This window comes from Prionailurus bengalensis, chromosome D3 (assembly GCF_016509475.1).
Source record: "Prionailurus bengalensis isolate Pbe53 chromosome D3, Fcat_Pben_1.1_paternal_pri, whole genome shotgun sequence".
In the NCBI taxonomy this organism is placed as follows: domain Eukaryota; kingdom Metazoa; phylum Chordata; class Mammalia; order Carnivora; family Felidae; genus Prionailurus; species Prionailurus bengalensis.
In genome coordinates this window covers 86280070-86301356 of record NC_057356.1, presented here as the reverse complement: position 1 = coordinate 86301356, position 21287 = coordinate 86280070, and the positions used below count along the sequence as shown (strand labels likewise).

At 40.1% G+C, this 21287-nt stretch overlaps 1 protein-coding gene across 1 annotated transcript in view; it reads right to left on the bottom strand.

Moving 5' to 3' along the window:
- The window catches only part of DOK6 (docking protein 6), a 368796-nt gene that overhangs the window by 75565 nt on the left and 271944 nt on the right, over positions 1-21287 (bottom strand). Inside the window, exon 6 of the mRNA XM_043559069.1 lies at positions 7113-7251. Coding sequence (XP_043415004.1) covers positions 7113-7251 — 139 coding nt within the window. The remainder of the gene's footprint in view (positions 1-7112; positions 7252-21287) is intronic.

Sequence of the window (21287 nt, the reverse complement as noted above, 5' to 3'; positions counted from 1 at the left end):
TGAGTTAAGAGAGAGAGAGAGAGAGAGAGAGAATCATCCTTATAGTCTCCCCATTATTCTTTGATTCTAGCAATACAAATAACAAAATTGTTTTTTTAACATGAAAACTGTACTCTTTTCTGTCAGCCAGTCATTTTCCTCACACATTATCAACTCTAATCAAGTTGATTAAATATAAAAGACTATATATATACAAGATGCATTTTCTGAACTGGCATCTAGAGCATCTACAACAAATTTTAAGGAAAAAACACGGTATAAATAAAATTTATACTATTATAATTGTTACAGCACCACTTGCTAGAAAAATTACACATTGACCCCTTACCATTTCTACCTCATTTGTGCCTTTATGCACAAATGAGTATTTTTCTGTGTCTGTGTGTTTAGAGACTGCATTTTAGTGTTTCCATTTAGTGTTCTGAGCACTGGAACAATAGTAAGTAAATGGATTAATTAGGATCACAGGTCCACTTTAGTTATCAACTATAATAATTTGTTCTAATTGGGCTTGTGTTGGTTCATTATAATCAGTGTCTGTGATCAATCAGTAAAAGAAAATTTCACATATATGCAAATGGTATTTCCCAGCAGGGAATCAGCCACTGTCAGTAATAATGAAGGCTCTTGTCTTATGATTAATAACTGACAATACTGAGCAATGGAATCATGAGTAGAACTTTGAAGAATGAATTTATTAGCCCATCTTCCTATATATTAGATATCGCACATCACTTGTGATCCCAAATCGCACTTTCAAACTTTTCCTACAATTTCTTAAACTTCAACGAATATACCTAGAAAAGAAGTTGCAAAAAGTGTTAAAATTTTTCTGTGTTCTCCTCATCAGAATATTATGCTTCCAAATTCTTCAAATTTTTCCACGTAGGAAGACGAGTTCTTTATTTTTTCACAGCAGGTAGAGATTCCTGTAAACTGTGATAAGAAGAATGCCTTCACTAGAAGGGGAACCAAACTGTCTAGGATAGAGCCCAGGCTTTGTCATTCCTTCACAAATTATAAATCAGCCCATGGTACTTATGGTCTTGAAAGATAGATGTACTTGAATTGAAGGATATATTATTTGGCGACAGCTGGGAATTAACAATGGGGGGGTCTTTGCGACACTGCTTGAAACAAGTACTACGGTATTTCGCACGCTCTAACACGCCATCGGCTGAAAGACAAGACACTGTTTTAGGTAGCACCGTGAAAGAATAGGTCTACCAGTTAAACTCTGACTCATATTTGACCTGAGAGATGTTGAAATATGAAAAAAGACACGTGCATCTTGGAATTGATGGAATGCAATAGTATTTCCCTATTCATGCAACTATTTAGGACAAAAAATAACCATTTCAGGGCTGGAGGTAGTCAACACTTGGGTAAGTTTTGTGACAAATCGTAACTCTAAGAGGGCAGATTCCTTAATTCCTCGTCGCTATTGGAATTAGTTTTCTATAAAGCCAGCTTCGTTATCTCTCCCGGGCTCCGCACTTTGCCTTTCCCTGAGATGCCTTTGCCCTTGGTAAGATGACAGCATCGCAAAATCTCCATCAAACACCCCCAAGCCACCCTGGGTCTTGTACATAGGTAGTGTACACAATGGGTAGTGTAACCCAATGGGTGGCGTACCCTGGGTAGTGCAACACAATGCTGCTCTGGCAGAAATGTCTTTTCATCTGACAGTAGAAAAGGAAACAGGAGAATTTGTTTTTAAATGATTATTGTTCAAAAGGTTTACTGTCTTGGAACAGTCAGGTTGTTTAGTTTGTTAAGTCTGTGAGTTTAACGTGCTTCTATTCCTTATGTTTCTAGTGACAAGAGCATGTAAAATGACAAATAACAGAGAAGGAAAACCCTTTGTTTTCTAAGCAAGAAGTTTTATGTAAGACTCTATTATTCTTTTCTTTTCTATCCACCAGAGCTTAGGATGGCAGGGCTGATAGCTTTGGACAGCAGCGCACTCGGCCAGCCCTGCCCGTGGCGTCTGGGGCCTTGGAATAGGGTTGCTGTCGTGCTGGTATTTTAATAATATTGATGCTATTTGTCCTTAACACAGAGCTCTTCTGGTGACCAGGTGGCAAAAACTATTGGAAATAAGAATATTCCAGACACTTTTTTAAAGGATACACTGTAATTCTTATTATGGAAGGCTGTTCATCTACAAATAGGCTTGTAAATCACTCTCAATGTTGCAAGGTTAGAAGTTACTAATGACAATGCCCCTTTCCTTTCACTTACTCATTTTTTTGTAAGGTATCAGGAAAATTCAATAAAGAAAATTATTCATGTCTTCTCAATTGCTCCTTACCTATGGGATTTTATAACACATGTAAAGCTTATGAACACAAAAACCAAATGGAAAAAAGGACTTCTTTTCATATTGTGTGTGTGTGTGTGTGTGTGTGTGCGTGCGTGCACATGTGTAACAGATCTATGAAAATTAAATTATTTCAGGGCATTTGAGGCCTTGTCATTTTGGATGATTTCAGCCTCACCAGGCTGAATCACAAGGGCACATTTGTGATATGGTTTCTGATGGATGGCTTCTATCACAAAGACAAGAAAAATTTCCCTGATAATGTTGCACATGTGGGGTAGAGCACCTATAAATGCTTTTAGTAATAGCATTTCAAGAACTCTGGTAGTTCTAAGAACAAGAATGATCTCCAAGAAATGGAAACAAATTGTAGAGGTGCCATTTACTTAAACATCCAGGTTTAATAATTACCTCGGATATGTGAATCTTGGTGAATCCTTCAGAAATAGCCCTAGTTCAAAATTAGTACCATGGCTCAAATATCCCAAGCACCCCCAAAAACCAAAACTGTCTTCTGAAATAAAACTGTTTGGGGGGTTAACAAGTAAAGAAGATACAGAGGATTGCTACCTCCTTGTATGACCACTTTCTGATCCCCACTTGGACAGAAGAGCGAGAAGCAGAAGGTCCACATCTAAATGCAAAAGGGGAAGCGTGTCTTCTTGTAGTGCAGAAATCATTCTTCATGGCGGCTTACCTCAGGGCCTCCCAATAAGTTGGTGATCTAAGAAATCAGTCAGGGTCCGCTGTCATGACCATACGAATGAGCTCAAGAGGTGTTTAAAGTAACGGTGACCAAAATTTTGTGATGGTGTCATCTTGTCAATCTATCTAGAAAAATTTCGATGGCATGGAAAGGTATGGAAAATGTGTGCTATTTCAAGGAGTAAAAGTAATGAGATAATCTTACTTGGGCAGTGTAAATTACTTGGTCCCACAAACGTCTGGGTCACTTGAGAGAAAACTTTCTTGCTCTTCTCTTGTATTCCAGATACGTCCAAGCAACATTCTGAGCAGAGTAACCCGTTTACAAAGCTGTGAGTGGGTATCTGATGGCTAAAGTCTACTTAAAAACTTCTTGGATCTGGTTAACCGTCATTAACTCTTTCGTTACCTTTCTCAGTGAAGGAAATACAAATATACTAAAAAAATTGCTTTAATGTTTATTTTTGAGAGACAGAGAGACAGAACACGAGCTGGGGAGAGGCAGAGAGAGAGGAAGACACAGAAACTGAAACAGGCTGCAGGCTCTGGTCTATCAGCACAGAGCCAGACATGGGGCTCGAACCCACAGACCGTGAGCTCATGACCTGGGCCAAAGTCAGACACTTCACCAACTGAGTCACCCAGGTGCCCCTAAATAAAAATATTTTTTAATAGCCTTACCAATTTAATGATTCTTGTTATCCAGTATTCTGGAGTGCAAATGTACTATTTTGTTCACAGTGCTGGGAAAATCTAGATATATGACTAAACAAGAATAGAAATGCTGCCTAACTTAGATTATGGAGATAGGTCAAAACATGTTTATTCTTGTGTCCCCACCAAGAAGGTAATAAACAAGGGCAAACCAAGGTTTTATACATGTGATGCCAAATGGTTATATTGAATTCCCTCTGTTTCAGTTAAGAAATGGTTGTTGAGACATCATTTCTCATTCAAATGTTTTATCTATAAAACAGTAACACTGTTAAATCATCTCTCTTTGAAAGGATGGAAATGAATGCATCAGTAGCCTGAATAACAATGTTTGGGGCATTTATTGCTTATATAGCTGGTGAGCAATTTGATTTTGTAAAATCTCTTAAATTACATTAAAAATCTGTAAACATTTTCTATGTGCTCAATAATAAGCTCACATGGGCCATTTTTAGAACCGGAAGCCAATGAGGAGTGTCATCTTCCTACTTTGTGCTAGATACATAATAAATAAAGTGCATCATTTTTACAGCTGAGGTTTTGGGGTACCTTTCCAACTCCTAGGTTACACTTTTGCCTAGTTTATAGCATAGGCCTTCATTTAATTTAAATAAGCAAATGAAGAGTTAGAGGGTATTTAAGTACTATTTCAGAGTTGTTGGAACTTCTTTTTTCAAAGAGATGTGTGCATGCAGGGGCGCCCGTGTGGCTCATAGGTTAAGCGACCGACTCCTGATTTCGGCTCAGGCATGATCTCGCAGTTTGTGAGTTCCAGCCTTGCGTTGGGCTCTGTGCTGACAGCATGGAGCCTGCTTGGGATTCTCTCTCTCCCTCTCTCTCTGTTCCTCCCCTGCTAGTGCTGTCTCTATCTCTCTCAGAGTAAACAAACAAACAAACAAACATTAAAAAAAAAGAGATTTGTGCATATAAAGGCAGTCTCTTAAAATAAAAAGTAAAAATGATGCCCGGGAGACCTGGTGATCTTTACATATGGTCCCAGAATTTGAGGAATCTGGGCAGTTGAGTTGTGATAGCATGCCTTCTGAAAATCACCAGCTGGGTTTACCTTGAAAAATGGACTAGATATGGAAGAGTCTTATTAGCATGAACCTTCAGAGAAAAGCATAGCTGTGCAATTGTTTTTGAAATTAAACCAAATGCTCCATTCGCATGTGTGCACCAAACTGACGGAGTCTCTGATTTTGTGATTTCTAGAAATAGTTAGTTTCTTTGGTGGAGCCGTACCGAGCCTGCAGTTGAACTCCTGTCCCACTTGTCCTTCCATCTCCAAGCACCAAGGTCCACGGTGCACCCCTCCAGCTGGAGACAGCCTGAGATCTTAGTAAGTGGACTGCTGGGTTCTAACCCCTTGACAGCAATCGCGTGGCTCCGCTCTGGGGATTTGCCTCTCAGCTGCACGGGACATTATCATGTTTATCACATACCACAGCATCAAGAGCAAATGTGAATTCAATTTTGTTTTGCAAATTTTTTGGCACAAGATCGTTAGACATACTCAGAAGGGATTTGACAGATATTATTTAGCTACGGTTGGGAACAACAATTTAGTGTCTTCACAAACATTGCAAGTCTTATAATTATTCAAAATCACTCCTACAGATGGATCGCTGTTATAATAATGAAGCTTTCGTGGCACTTGCCGTGTGCCAGGTCTGTTCTCAGCACTTTGCAGATTTTAATGCAGATACCTCGTAGCGGCCAAATCAGTAGAACTGTTACGCCCTCATTTTACAGATAAAGGCAAATGAAACATTTGGAAGTTAATAACCCGGGATGCCCAAGATGGCATAGCCGGTAAAGGGTGGAATTGGGATGTGAACCCAGGACACACACTGAGTGCTTTCCCTGATGGTCAACAGTAGGGTGGTGTGAAAGAGCTCTTGGAATTTCCTTTAAGACAAAACCATTCGATGACTTTACCCGAGAGCATTTTGCCTGTTCAGAACAGCTCTACGTAAAGAACTACGACTGTTAAGTGTAGCTAACTGCTAAGTCTTAACTAATAGCAAGTGACATCACAACCGTTAATTTTGGTTGCAAGCACCAGATTCGGAAATAATTTGCAATCTGGTAGTTCTAATTGCTCAGTGATTTAAGCCACTGGAAAAATGTCACATTAATTAGATAACTGTTACAATGGCTTAAATGTAACCCAAAACTTTCTACAAGACTAAGTGATACCAACGTCTTACTAATGCTTCTTCAATTAAACACACGATCCTATTAATAATCCTACTAGTGTTCAAGCCTTAATGTTCATCAAGGGATGAAGTGGTGTAATTCACCCCTGTGAAAGACCAAATGTCCCGTGTAAGCCTGGTTTTCACTTGCTACACTTAGGTATTAGGAAAGTTCTTTAAAGCATATTCTAGATGAAGAGATAAAAATGTGTATGTAGCATTGAGAAAAATTAGAAATGCGCTAAGAATAACATAAGATTATACATTAAATCACTTTTTTGTTTTCTTATATTTAAAAGGTAGTTTTCTATGTGTCAAAATACTGTGTAATGGAGAATTTAAAAAATCACAATAAATCTAATACTACATATAGAACTCTGTAATCTTTAACCTGGGACAGAAGTATGAGTGTTCTTCTGGTGAGTGACCCACTTGCTTCCCCAAACTCTTCCTGTCCTCTCCCAAATGAAATTTAATGCATCTCTGTAAATCCTGAAGAAAGACAGAATCGCCAACTCTTAAGATGATGGCCAACAGTCATTCCGTTGTTTGCTTTTCAGAGAAGTTGGTAGTAAAGCTTACAATTTTTTCTGGTACTTGTACGAGTTACTATTTCAGATTCTGTACTAAATTGCTCCCTAGCTAGACCAAAAACTCTAGCACGGTTCCAGAACAGGGTAACAGACAAATCATTCTGTTGGTAAACAGTGTAAGTTCCTTCTGCAAGTATTTTATTATTGGCTCTGAAACAGAGAAAGAGCTAGAAGCTTCAGAGAATCTAGGACAAATACAAAGACAAAAAGAAAGTGGAGTCCTTTCTTGTAGTAACTTAATTTTGCCGGTTATTTTGGGCCCACATCTGAATCTCTGATTGTCCAACTGTGTGCGGCAATATGCAGACAGCATTGCTTTGTATTTCATTCTCTAGGCACCGCACCCCTCCTTGAGAGAAGCATGGAGTGTAGGACTCCCTGCTAGTGGCCACAAATAACTCCTTTTTTGGCATATGCTGAATAGGGCATTAGAGGGATGAGATTCGGTAGCTGGGGTGAGCTCGGGCCTGGGTGGGGTGGACACAGGGGTGCTGATGTGAATGGGCCCACATAGACACGATGTGCATCAGACCTCAGCGACATTCAACTGTTAGGTTACCGAGGAAGGAGCCTTACCCGGGCTTTCTGTTCCATTTCTAGCATTAATCTTTCATGCTGCTCAGCTATGGCCAGTGTCGCAGAATGGACCTTCTGATAGATCATTTCTCCTTCCCTTGTTTGAAAAGTGAATAGTCCTTCTCCTGTGTCACACATTCTGTGAGAACAGAGATAGGGAAAGAGATGGGTCTTCATGTGTTCAAGTGCGTAACAGTTCTCCATGTAAAAGATGCCCTCGCCCTGCGGTTACCCTCCTCCTTGACTTTCATGGCCGTTAGTGAAGCGGATTCATCCTTGACCAAAACAACCAACCAACAAGCACCCCTTTAAATGGTACATGAGATGGAACTAAGGGTAAAAACTCATGTCTAGCTGGATTTTGAAGGATGAAGTGTTCACGACACTGCACAGAAACAGACACCAAAGGCTTCAGTTACTGAAGTTCACCTGTTACCAGTTCTTACTAATGAAAGCAAATAGTCGTTTTCTTTGAGGATTTTCACATTTGTGTTATCATAACGCTGTTTCCAAGCTGTGATGGCTCTTGACATTTAAAGAACTTAAGAAAAGTCTGCAATTTTATACTCGCTGTAGTAGGAACCGAGAAGACTATACATTTTATAGTTTATGGACTTGCATACATAGGCTGAAGCTGTTATTTACACTGAGTAACCCTTAGGTAAATCTTGTGCATCTTAAGAAACAACATGGCATAAAGGAGACCCTATTTGGATATGAGAATTTTTGGTTTCAATTTTGACTGCCACTTACCAGCACTGTGAACTTGGGCAAGTTAAATAACTTGCCTATACCTCCTTTCCACAGCTCTAACATAGGAGAAATAATAGATCCCGTCTCATAAGATCCTTATGATAGTTGGAAGACTAATCTACTATCCACCGTAGACAAATGAGTGGAGTAATTTTAGTATTTTTCTCTGATGGGCTGTTACACAGCAATTACTATGTCATTTCCGAGAGGATGTAACAACATTAAAAATTCTTATTATGAACATTCATGAGGAAAAATCAGAATTAAAATTTTCAATTACTTAATTGTAATTACCTTTCTAAAACATAACTTTATTGGAATAAAGCCACTGACACTTTATTAAGGCAATAGGATTACAGGTAAATTTTATTAACAGAGACCAATTCTAAAATGAAAAATATTTCTAATTCATATTTTAAGCCAGCTTTTAAAGATAATTGGAGGCCTCCAGAAAGACCCACTCAATATCCATATGATGTTACTACCGAGATACGGGATATTAACTGAACTGCTGTGTCGTTGGTTTTCAGATTGTAACATCAAAAGATTTGCACGAGATGCTCTCGAGGCCAAACTCTGTCTTCCAGCACCACAAAGATTTTGGATTCTTCCCTATGATTCCCCAAGGAGTTTTCAGTAGAAAAGAAATGTCTCAAGAGGCTCCAGACATTACAGAGGCTGCGAATGCCATCCCTTAGGGCCCCATAGAGCCAGCACTTAGCTTCTGTGAAAAAGATCTTAATAAAATTCACACAGCGTGAAATGGAAAGTCTGGGGGGAAAATGAAGCGTTTTCACAAAGTGAAACAAATGAGCTTTCTTTGTTGATTCAGAGGAGTATACAAGTCCAACAGCCCGAGCAGGGCCACGATGGACAAGTAGTGAGCGCAGCCTGTTGGAGGGGGAGTTTTGTTCATTGTCATCTGAAAAGCAGTGCTTAGTAGCCTTCGGAAACGAGATAATGAAGACACAAACTGTCATTCCCTACTCAGTCACCGAGATGCAAAGGTCTCTTACCCCCTTCCTGGGACTTAACTGCCCAGTAAGAGGGTTTGAAAGCTTGCAGGTTTTCTTCAGCCTCTGAAATACAGACTCCTGTAACCTTCAGCCTTTGATCAGCAAACAAAGAATTAAAACATGCTAGCATTAAAGAGTGAAGACATTTTAGGGAAAGGTGTTCTTTCTTCAGCCTAGGTACCTAAAGCCAAGCTGGTCAAACTTCAGTAAAATTAGCTCATACTTTTGGCTTTCATCTGCAGTATCGGAATAAATAGTTTAGGTTGCCCAGGTTATTGTTTAGAACATGTTCTCTTGGGGCTGGTAAGAAACAGATATGGAGCTGTTTTTTGTTTTGTTTTTTTTTTCGTATGTGTCTGAATAGTTTTGTGGGAGCAAGCCAGTACTGGAGAAGATGGGGCAACAGACGGAGTCATTTTGTTGGCTATTGCCTTGCTAGTGAACATGTAGGTCCACGGACCACCATCACTGGTCTCCTTGAGAACCTGTCCAGACTACTGGATCAGAACCTGCATTTCACAGTGTCCCGGGTGACTCCTATGCATCTTATAGTTCGAGAACACCGGCCTGCAAAACTCCTTCTACAGGTCACCTGGGACCCAAACGAGAACAATTTAGAAGCCATGTTTGTGCTGCTTCAGACCATAACATGTGAGACTGAAGTTCAGAAAGGAAGCCCCACGATGAAAAGGACAGAAAACCTGAAAGAATCATTTCCTTAACTTGGGAAGAGCTAATACAGAGGTGCTCCATGCATTTGAGTATCATAACACACTCCTTAATTGCATTTATTTGGAGAAACAGTGAAAATCTGGGCAATATGTGTTTGTCTTGACTCCAAACTGATTTTGATCGAAATTATAGACAATCACAACTGTTACCTCTTTTTATACTTAACAAGGTATTTTCACAAAATGAATACTTATTCTTATCTAAAACTGAATGTTAAAGAATATCATCTCTAAGGTCCCTTTCAGCTTGAAAACAATTTTAAAATTCTAAGTATGGCTAACACACTAATTTCCAGGGTGGTGGTTTTTTTTTTTTTTTTTTTTGACATTTTGACATCGTGACATAAGGGACATTATAATAGTATAGAATCCAAAAGACTAAGGGCACAAATGTCAACAGTGTGTCATTGCCTGTCATGTTCATTTATCACACATTTATCAAGTAGGTACTGTAAGTCAGGTGCCGCCCTGAGTCTGAGGATAAAAAGGATGGAAACATATACATGACCCATCGTCTCTGAGGCTCTACAAATAGTGGGGAAGATAAGCATTGTTTGAGGAAAACACGCTTTGGTAGGTGGTAGCAGGAAGTAATGGGCCAACAGGAAGTAATAGGGGGACCTGAACATGTTATTTTACCAAATTAGTCCTTACGTATTAAATGGGCATTAGGGCGCCTGGGTGGCTCAGTTGGTTAAGCGTCTGACTCTTGATTTCAGCTCAGGTCAAGATCTCACAGTTCATGAGTTCAAGCCCCATGTTGGGCTCTGTGCTGACAGTGCAGAACCTGCTTGGGATTCTTTCTCTCCCTCTCTCTTTCTGCCCCTCCCCCACTTGCTCTCTCTCTCTTTTTCTCTCTCAAAATAAATACACCTAAAAAAAATAAAATACAATGGGGGCAACAAGACTTGGTCACAAGATTGTTTCCATTTGCCTTTTAATTAAGTCAAACACTGCATGTAACAGTGGTCAGGAAGAAATGAATTCAGCAGGCCTGGGGTCTCTAAACCCCGCACCTTCCAAAGAAAGGCCTGTGTCAGGGTGGTCCCTTGGCCAGTTTCTGGACTGTAACCTCTGAGCCTTTGGAATATTCAGCCTGATAAGAGTGAATTTTTATGTGCCTGAGGCCTTGGGCCAAGCTGTACCACTCTGGCCAGATGAGTTAATCCTAATAATATGCCTGTTTTGCTCTGGTGGAGGCTGGAGTCTGAGCGGCTCACATTGAACCAGTAGACTCTGCCTGCCTGTATGATGGATCCTCAGTAAAACCCTTGCACGCCAAGGCTTGCGATAGCGTCCCAGGTTAACACCGCTGCCCATGTCTTTTCCCACATCGTCACGGGGCAAACAAGCATCTGCCATGTGATGGCCCTGGACGGCGTCCTGGGAGCCTGTGCCTGGTTCCTCCTGGACTTCCTTCGTTGGTTTTAATCTGCACTTTCATTGCAGTAACCACAACTGTGAGTAGCATCGCTTTTTCTGAGTCTTGGGTCTATCTAGAGAAACGCTGAGCCCGAGGGTGGTATTGGGGACCCCTCCACTCAAGGCACCACGGGCTTCGGGTTGTCAATAGGGTTTGATGCAGTAGGGGTCTAAGAAAATCCTAGCATTTTCCCTCAACGGCTCTTCCTGAAATTCCATTTGTCCTTTCCTTATTCATCCCACCTCACCACTCACGTCCAGAATCATTTGAAATAAGGCTACTCCTGGTCTAGTCTCTGCTGTGTTAATAAATAAGGAGCAAGCAGAGCTCATGAGAATGTCTGTGTTCACAGGAAATGGGACTCCAAATGAGGTGCCCCACTATGGAAAGGTTCTCTCAATACCCCGCAAGGGGAGAAACAGCCCTAAAAGCGGGGGCCCTAGAGGCAACTGCATGTGAGAACAGGCTCACCTTGTAAGCTATTCAATGACTGCTCTCCTTTTCCTGCTTTTAAGTCTCAAAGTTAACTCTTTATGAAGGGGTGGCTTCACATTTCCAGCCCTTTTCCAAATGACAAACACAAGACATTCACCACAAGTTATTTTTGAGAGGGAGAGAGAGAGAGAGAGAGAGAGAGCATGAGCAGGGGAGGGCAGAGAGAGAGGGAGACAGAATCTGCAGCAGGTTCCAGGCTCTGAGCTGTCGGCACAAAGCACGATGTGGGGCTCGAACTCATGAACCGTGAGACCATGAACCGAACTGAAGTCAGATGCTTAACCAACCGAGCCACCCAGGCACCCCAACGTGTTAGTTTTTAAAACCGAACCCAGATACTTTAAAATACTTATCTGGGGGTCTCTAGGTAAAATATTACTACAGATGAATCTGTAAACCTCTGGCAATGTTGTCCATCTTGGCAGCCGTATGACTTTGTTCTCGCGGTAAGCTGTGCAGTATTGTAGACACATTTCATGACCAGATATTTACCCTCTGTGCACACAAAAATTTTAAACTCTCAGCAATGGAGGAGAAGAGCAAGGGCCCTTTCCTGAAAACCCCATGGTGTATCTATTCAGTATTTAAAATTTAATGTTTAATTATAGAAAGTAATGAAATTCTTCAAAGCACAGCTTTTCTGAAGAGCGGTTAAAACCAATTAACACTTTTATTCCATTAACAGTTTAATCTTTATTGTCATTTAACAATGCCAGCATTCGGCTTTTCTTTTAGCAGCTATGAAAAGGCTGAAGTTTCTCTCTAGGAGCTCTGGTGAGTCAGATGTGGATCTGTGGTAAGAAACGGCAAGTCAAATGGACACACAAAAGCAAGTCCAGAAATAGACCCAATTCATCTGGGAGGTAAATACGTGATGAACGTGATATCTCGAGTTTATGAGGGAAGCTGGACTCTCCAAGAAACTGTGTTTGGACACTTATCAGGAGGAAAAATGTTGGGTCCGTGTTTCTACCTCCACTGATGCAGGTTGCAGAGAAAGCAAGTGAAAAAAGTTAGTAGAAGAAAATGAGGAAGAATTCATATATAAAGTCAAAAGGAGGTAGGAGTTTCAGGCTATGATCCAAGCCAAAAGGTGACAAAAGAAAAAAAAAAAAGGATGAATCTACCTGAAAAAAAAGTTTTCTTTTTTTCTTTTTTTATGTTTATTTTTGAGAGAGATAGCAAGTCAGAGCGTGAGCAGGAGAGGAGCAGAGACAGAGGGAGACACAGAATCCGAAGCAGGCTCCAGGCTCCGAGATGTCAGCACAGGGCCCAACGTGGGACTCTAACTCATGAACCACAAGATCATGACCTGAGCTGAAGTTGGACCCTTAACTGACTGAGCCACCCAGATGCCCCCAAAAAATTTTTCCCAAAAATAAAAAAGAAATCATAAGATATCAGCAGGCAAAAAAAATAGTAGGAAATTATTTGAAACTCACAACACTTGATAACCTCTTATCTATAAAGAAGGGATATAATGTCAGTACATTTTTCAGAGGGTTGTTTGAGCATGAAATGAATTAACATGTGTTAATCTTAAAAACAGTGTCTGTGAGTTTTTATTACCCCTTAAATAGTAGTATTATTTTCACTACTACCACCAAAATCGATACCTAAAACATAACACTAAATGGGAAAAAAAGTGACAGCAATATGCACAGTGCAGTAACATTTTTGTAAAAGAAAGCATGTGTGTGAAGAATTTATATACACCTTCGTTTGCATATACATGAAACTCTGGATGAACGCACAAGAGAGTAACTGTGCTATTTGTTGGGGGTGAAGTGGGCGCGGTAAGTGAGGCTGTAAGTATAGGAGGACATTTTTTCACAAATGCTTCTTGACGGAAATGGTCAAATGAAAAAAAAAGTAGTGCCATTAGTTTATTGATTGGATTTAATGAGTGAAAACTAAGTTGACATTAAATTTTAAAGCAAGGGTCGGAGGACTCTCACAGGGTTTTTGTGAAGATGTTATGTTAATAACGTGCCTAGCTCAGTCTCTGTCATATAGCAAATACACACACACGTACACACACAATCTCTTCCCAGTGTAGCACAGACATCTACATCTAATTTTCAAGACACCCAGGTTTGCAGAGTTCTGGTTTGTAATGAATTGAAATAACAGCAACAGTCACAGCCACGGTGGGAACAGTGGTGGTTAGCACTTACGGAGCACCGACTCAGGCCGGGCTTGGTGTTAAACACAGTATGTGCGTTGCCTCATTGAGCCTCGACATCTCCAAGGCCCTCACTGCTTCCCATTACAGAAAACACCGACCTGAGAAAACTCAGCCCAAGGTCACTGAAATTTAAGTGGCTGAGCTGTGGTCTGAACCTAGACCTGTCATTTTGGAGGGAAGCTTATGATCATTAAGCTAGGTTTTGTTCATTCAACATGAGAAGCAGAAAAGTGTGCATAATTCTTCATTATGAAAATTTCTGCAGTTGGAGAGAAAGAGAGAGCTCAGAATAGAACCTGGGCTAGAACATTCTGAAGGTGCTCTCTCCCCGTTTGCCTCTGTTCCTCTTCTGTCAAATCAGGTTCCCAAGAATATTTCTCAACGGTGCTCCAGTAGAATGCATGTTGAGGTAAATCAGTCCAATAATCAATAAAACAGCTGAAGTGCAGTCAAACCCGCTCTGCACTCCCAACTTCATGTCAAGTCCTTTGTAAGGAGGAAGGTATGCTAGAACATTTGCCATCCTCTCTGCCTCTTGACTGGATTACTGGCCGGCTCCAAACATTTAATGCATGTGGTGGCTGTTGGTTGATTTCACTGCTGGTACCTTAGGGATACAACGCTTTCCCTTAAACAAGCTGAAATACCCAAGACTGCAAGATCTTGATTTTAGTTCAGGACCTGTTGAAAATTAGCTTGGTGAAACACCATTTTGATCCTTTATAAAACTACGTTTTTTAAAATTTATTTAATTTTTTAAGTTTATTTTTGTCTATTTTGATAGAGATATGGAGAGCAAGAGGGAGAGAGGCAGAGAGAGAGGCAGAATCCCAAGCAGACTCTTCCCTGTCAGCACAGAGCCCGATGCAGGGCTTGAACTCACGAACCGTGAGATTATGACCTGAGTCAAAATCAAGAGTCAGATGCTTAAGTGACTGAGGCACCCAGGTGCCCCAAAACTAAGTTGTTGTTTTTTTTTAAATGAAAGAGTTGATCTAAATGATCTCTAAGGCACAAATTTGTTAGAAAATTCTCTAAGTCCTCCACTCGTGACGGCCGCTTCTCAATCACTTTCATTAAAATATCTCCATCTTTTCACATATTTTCAAAGTTTTAATTTTATTCCATTCTGTTTACTTTTTTTACTTTCAGATTTTCTCCTTTGGTTTCTCAACGCAATACAAAAGTCAGTCGAGTGTCCCTGAAATTTTGGCTTTAGCAAATCCTTGGAAGGAGATACATATAAGATGTTCCTCCACGTCCCTTCCCTTCCCTTCTGCCTCCAAAATTTAGAAATGAACAATCCACCACGTGAAGATGATCACAATTGCTACCATTACCATTATTCTACTGTAATATGTTTATAAGATTTAGGGAAAAAATTTTTTTAAAGGTTTACAGCTAATTTTATATCCATCCTGTACACATATCTCCTGATGGCTTTAGTGGAAGTTTAACATTCTTAACCTCCAAGTGTCAATCACAAAAAGCATCCGATGAATTCCATATGCTTTGTTGACTGAAATGACTTGAAAGTGATCAATGTGATGGCTACCTGACAAGTATTGATTTTGTAGTCCCTGATAGTAAAAAATAAAGCAAAATAAAATATAAAAGAGAATAGTTCTTTTTTTAAAGGACAATCCCATGGCATTAATGTATTCTTCTGAAGGGAGTAGACCAAACTGTCAACAGGAAAAGCAAGAACTGATACCTTCTTATGTTCTCTGCTGTTGTACACTTGCTCTATTTTAAAACTCTTTTGGGGAGGCTATGGGTGTATCATCTGAAACAGCTACCAATATATACTCAAACCTATTTGTCTGGGAAAGAGCTAATAACAAAGCAAGTCAAGCGAAAACTTAAATTCTGTCATTCAGAAATTATACTTCCTTTTGAAAGTGAGTTGGACTGCCAAGTGATGGTTGGGAAATTTTTACAGTTTAACATGCAAGTTACTAATATTTACTCACTGAATTAGAAGAGCTATGCTTCTTTCCACCATTTTGAGAGGTCCCCAAAATGAGATCATTATATTCCCTCAGAGCCAAACAGCCTGCAATCAGGGGTTACAAATTACATTTTTATTCTTTTTTGTTTTTGTCCCAAACATACTTAATGAAGGTAAATTTTTAATCAAATGAAAGATAATTCAGTGTCTCAAGTGACCACAGAGGAAAGTGTTTAAACCAGATAGCCAAAATAGAAAAGAAATTCAAGCCTATACCTGATTTTACATTGAGTATGTCTTGCCTTGTCTTCTTAGGTTATTTTTATGCATTCATTGACATTTTTTTGGACATCAACCAACCACATGTCAGGCACTTTATTAATTTTTGGACAATATTTTTAAAAAGCATGTTTAAAAAAAATGAGTAAATAAACATTAAATCAGGAACTGCGTTTACTCTCATTATATATATATATATATATATATATATATATATATATATATATTTACCTTTTCATTTAAAAATGCAGCAAATGAGTAGGTGATGAAATGAAATTTATAACATACTAACACATTTTGGAGATTAAGAGCTAGTGAATTGGTTATCTTTATTGCATTAAAATTTTCTCTAGAGGTTTTTAGTTGACAGATCACCGGTAGAGTACAATTTTTAGTCTTTTATTGTCATTATCAAAATAAGCCACCCCGTAAAATGACACAGTCATTCTAATATACCAAGGGAAAATACTGATTGGTATTACAAAAGATGTGTGTACAGGCTTAAGTTACAGCTTTTTCACTCGTATTGAAATAGAAATGAAAATTTAATATCTTGGTGAAAATGTGAATTTACTTAAATTTCAAAAATTGAAGAATTTCAAATGTAACTATGTAGATTTTTATAATAATGTCAAATGTCATCATTACAGGTTAATAAATCTTAAACCATAACCTTAACTTTAATTTTTTAATGTTTATTGGTTTATTTTGAGAGAGAGAGAGAGAGAGAGAAAATCCCAAGCAGGCTCCATGCTGTCAGCACACTGCCTGATGTGGAGCTAGAACTCATGAACTTTGAGATCATGACCTGAGCCAAAAGCGAGAGTGAGACGATTAGCTGACTAAGCCACCCAGGCACCCCTTAAATGTTAATTTTTAAACCACATTTAAACTTTAAAGTCAATCTCTTTAAATATCTGAACCGGGAATATAGACAATGCTATTGTAATAGTGTTGTATGGTGACAGATGGTAGCTAAATTTGTGATGAGTATAGCATAATGTAGAGAGATGTTGAATTACTAACTTGTACGCCTGAAACTAATGTAACATTGTGTGTCAACTGTACTCAAGTAAAAAAAAATTAAAATAAAAAATAAATAAAAGCATGAATTGAAAATATGGTGAACAGATAATCTGAATCACCTTTAAAGTAGAAGCTAAGAAATGGAACCAGTATTTCCCCATCATAAATAAAAGTATCAATCATTTTATGTTATCCCCTGGTATCTGTGACCTTCTCAGGCATAAGAATTTGGGGCTCATCAGGGTTCATACTGACGTATTCTACTTAAGAACTAACCAATCATCTCTGTGTTTCCCCTGATAAATCAGGTATAGACTTGTATTAGAGCACTTCTAACATCTCACCACTTTTATTTTTACATGCCTTCTTCCCTACTAGACTCCTAATACAAGACATGAAATGAAAGAAAATCACATTCACTCAAAAATCTTAAAAATCTAGAGACAAAGAGAATATAATTCCTTTCACTGTTGAAATAAGTTTTCCATCTCTACCCCTGATGATCCACCTTTACCTCCGATCTACCTCAAATGGTTTCTAGATTCCTACATACATCAAGTCACGGAACAAAGCAAACCACAAAAGAGATACTGAGGGGCGCCCGGGTGGCTCAGTCGGTTGAGCGTCCCACTCTTGATTTCATCTCAGGTCATGATACCAGGGCTGTGGGAGCAAGCCTCTCGTCCAGTTCCATGTTGAGTGTGGAGCCTGCTTAGGATTCTCTTTCTCTCCCTGTGCCCCTCTCCCTCACTCATGGTTTCTCTCTCTAAGAAAAAAAAAAGTGTGTGTGTATGTGTGGGGGGATACTGATGTTGAATAGTCTAAAAAAGAGGTAAAAGAATGGAACTTCCAAAAATGAAAAAAAATACTACTTATCCTATTCTTACCCAATTTTGGTTCTCATTATTCCTGTTTTTATTTTATTTTACTTAAAAAAATTTTTTTAACATTTATTCATTTTTGAGAGTGAGAGAGACAGAGCATGAGCAGGGAAGGGGCAGAGAGAGAGGGAGACACAGAATCCTAAGCAGACTCCAGGCTCTGAGCTGTCAGCACAGGGCCCGACGTGGGGTTGAACTCATGGACTGAGATATCATGACCTGAGTTGAAGTCGGACGCTTAACCGACTGAGCCACCCAGGCGCCCTTCAGTATTCCTGTTTTTAAAGTTAGATGGTTTGGCTATATGATTAATAAAGTTTCTTTCAAAAGTTCCTAAGCTTTGACTTAGTTCCATTTAAGGGGTAGTTTGCTTTAAACTCCATCTAGTAATAGCTGTGTCTCAAGAGATGGTTAACACCATTAAAATGTGATTTCTTATGTTGCGTTTCTTTATTATTGACTTGGGCAGTTTTACTTTCCCTGATTAGTAACTTCCATGTAAGGGTTAAGAGAGTGGAGGTGAATGGAGTCATCTTACTGCCCAGGTGTTCACAGAAGTAAAGGACGTGGACTCCAGAAGGAACCTGCAGGCCATACCAAGGTTCATTTATGTCCACTCAGATCAGTACAACTTATCATTTATTGAGCTTCAATAGTCAAAAGGCTCCTACTGGAAATTCTCAAACTGCCTCACATCCTGATCACCACTACAGAGCCAAGAGCCCACTGGTCATGGCAGGTGTATTGGAGAATTTTATGTGTCAACCTGACTAGGCTACAGGGTCCCAGGGCATTTAGTTAAACAGTATTCTGGGTCTGTGTGTGTGTGTGTGTGTGTGTGTGTGTGTGCGTGTGAGGGGGTTTATGGATGAGATTGACATTTGAATAAGTAGACTAAGGAAAACAGATTGTTCTCTCCATGGTGGGTGGGTTCGTCCAATCCATTGGAAGCCTGAGCAGAAGAAAAGGGGATAAGGGAGAATTCACTCTTTTTGCCTATTTTTGAACTGGGACATTAGTCTTCTTCTGTGCTTGGACTCGAATTTACACCACCAGCTCTCCTGAGTCCTCAGCCTACTGACTGCAGACGGCGAGACTTCCCAGCTCGACTAATACAGCAGGCATATCTCTGTCTTCTAACTGTGCCAGAGCTTCTTGTGCCTGTGGAAATCCGACATCCTGTCTCTGGGTGTTTGCAAGCGGTGAGTGGGATGCAGGCAGTTGTCCCTGATGTGTCAAAAATCATGTGGGTGGTGGAGTGAGCAAAGAATAGAGAAAACCGGACTTTTCGAGAGGAATGTATTTCTGTTTTTGTTTTTGCTTCACAACGGACGTAGCGTTTCCAATTCTTACTGCTGAGATCTGCACAGACTTTTGCTTTCTGAGTCAGTACAGAGCGAAAAGAGAAGAGAACCACTGCCCACCAGACCCAAGGTGCCACTTTCTGTTCCTCAAACACAGCCCTAGACTTAGCTAGACTTGCGTAACAAGGGCACTTTCTCCCTAATCAGCCAAGAGTTTTTATCTGCTTTGAGTACTATTATTACAGCAAAAGAAATGTGAAGTCAGTAGTCTGCTTCTGAACTTAAAGTAAGATTTGACTCTCTCTGGCATGCTTTTATAAATTTTCAAATGTCAGGTCTAGATGAGTAAGTCAGAGTTTTACTATAAATCCTGGCTAGAGAGAAACTGAGACATGACTTAAGAGGTGACCCCGTTCCTTCTGGACCTGGGTGAGGGTGGGGAAGAGAGAATAAAAAGAGGTAGAGAAAGCAGTGGGTGATGCTTCCATATCCTGATGTTGCTCATCTGAGTGGAAATCTGGAGAAGGCAGGAATTAATAAATTGGTACCTAGTTTGAGCCAACAGCCCTACACCTCTGACTCCCCACATGCCTCAGTTTGGATGCAGAACATCTAGAAAGTCTTGTGCAGAGGATTGGGGCTGAAGAAGGGGATATAAAAATCCTAAGATTAAGGAAATGCTTTGATCAGTGGATGCAGTGAAAAGTGCCAGCACATCCCCCCCAAAGGCCAAACGGATACACTTCAGCAGGTGCCAACGTGGGGCAGACCAGACCAGATGGCGCTTGATCTGAGGTTTCTTTATGACCTAAGGCCACATAAGTCTGTTGTGTGTTCCAACAGCATATACTACATAAAACAGAAGAAAGGAGAGGAAACCAGTATGTTGCCAAGATGACATAGCCAAAAATGACAAGTTCAAATGGCAAGTTCAAATGACATCCTTCTCATTGAGAAGGGGCTTATGAACAATCTTAGATAGAATATAAAAAATATGCATTGTCTTTGCTCAACTAAGTTATATTACATTCCAGAGGCAGCTATAGTTGTGAAATAGCTGCCATTGCAAATAGTGACAGCCTCACTCCCTTGTCAGAGAAATTCACTGCAAAGCTTTTCATTTCCTTTGACCTCACATTCACATAGTCTTCCGGTCAGCTCTACAGTCTCTCCATACATTCGAGGGGAAACAACTTTCCAGGTTTCTGCCCACACCTTTTTCCAATCCCTCCGCCATATTGTTCCTGGATTTTACAACCATTTGAGGGATGGAGTAAATTGAATGCATTTTATTTTGATAGGTGTTAATACTGAAGAGGTTCTTGTCCTTGACGGAAAATCATAAGAGCCCAAACCAAAAAAAAATGTATTCTTAGAGGTTGAGCACGTAGGATGATTTGTGCTAGAACAGGCTCCAGTGACCCAAATGTCAGAAGATGCCAGCTGAAGAGGGGGTCACGAGGGAAGGCACATGTGAGCACCGGAATCCTTTCTAATGTTACTGTTTGCAACTGGAGTTAGGAGAGTATGAGTGAGTGAGCCAAAAGCAACGTTTCAGGCGACATGAATGCTAGGTAAGAAAGGGGAGAAAGTGGAGAAAGTGGAGAAAGTCTATGGGGTGCGAGAGAGGAGTGGGGAGAGAAGCAGTGAGTCAGATGGTGACAAAAATCAACAAGGATTAGGTTGAGGAAATGCTTATTCAAACGGGAGCATCTTTCAGTGGATGAGCTGGCTGTCTGTATCCTAAGGACAGAAAACGTCCCAGGAACCAGAAAGGAAAGAGTGACGATCAGAGCAAGCAGAGGAAACAAAGCCGACTTTAAAATGTAAAAATTATTCTCAGAGTCTCATCCTCGGAGAATATTCTAGACGGACCTCTCCTTGCTCATTCTGCCCATAGTCCTGGCTGAGCGGACTGACTGCATTTTCCTGGTAACTTAAGCCTCGGGTGGGTGAGGCTCTCACATTCTCCCATTCGGTGACATAAGCTAGGAGACACGGGGGTGTGCCTCAGTGTTAGCCAGTCAATTGTGAAGTAGAGACTCAGGAGAAGGTGAGCAGATCTTGGCAAGGGTGTGTAGCCTTTTCCTGAGTTTTTATCTTGCTGTTCCCTTTTATCTAATGTTAG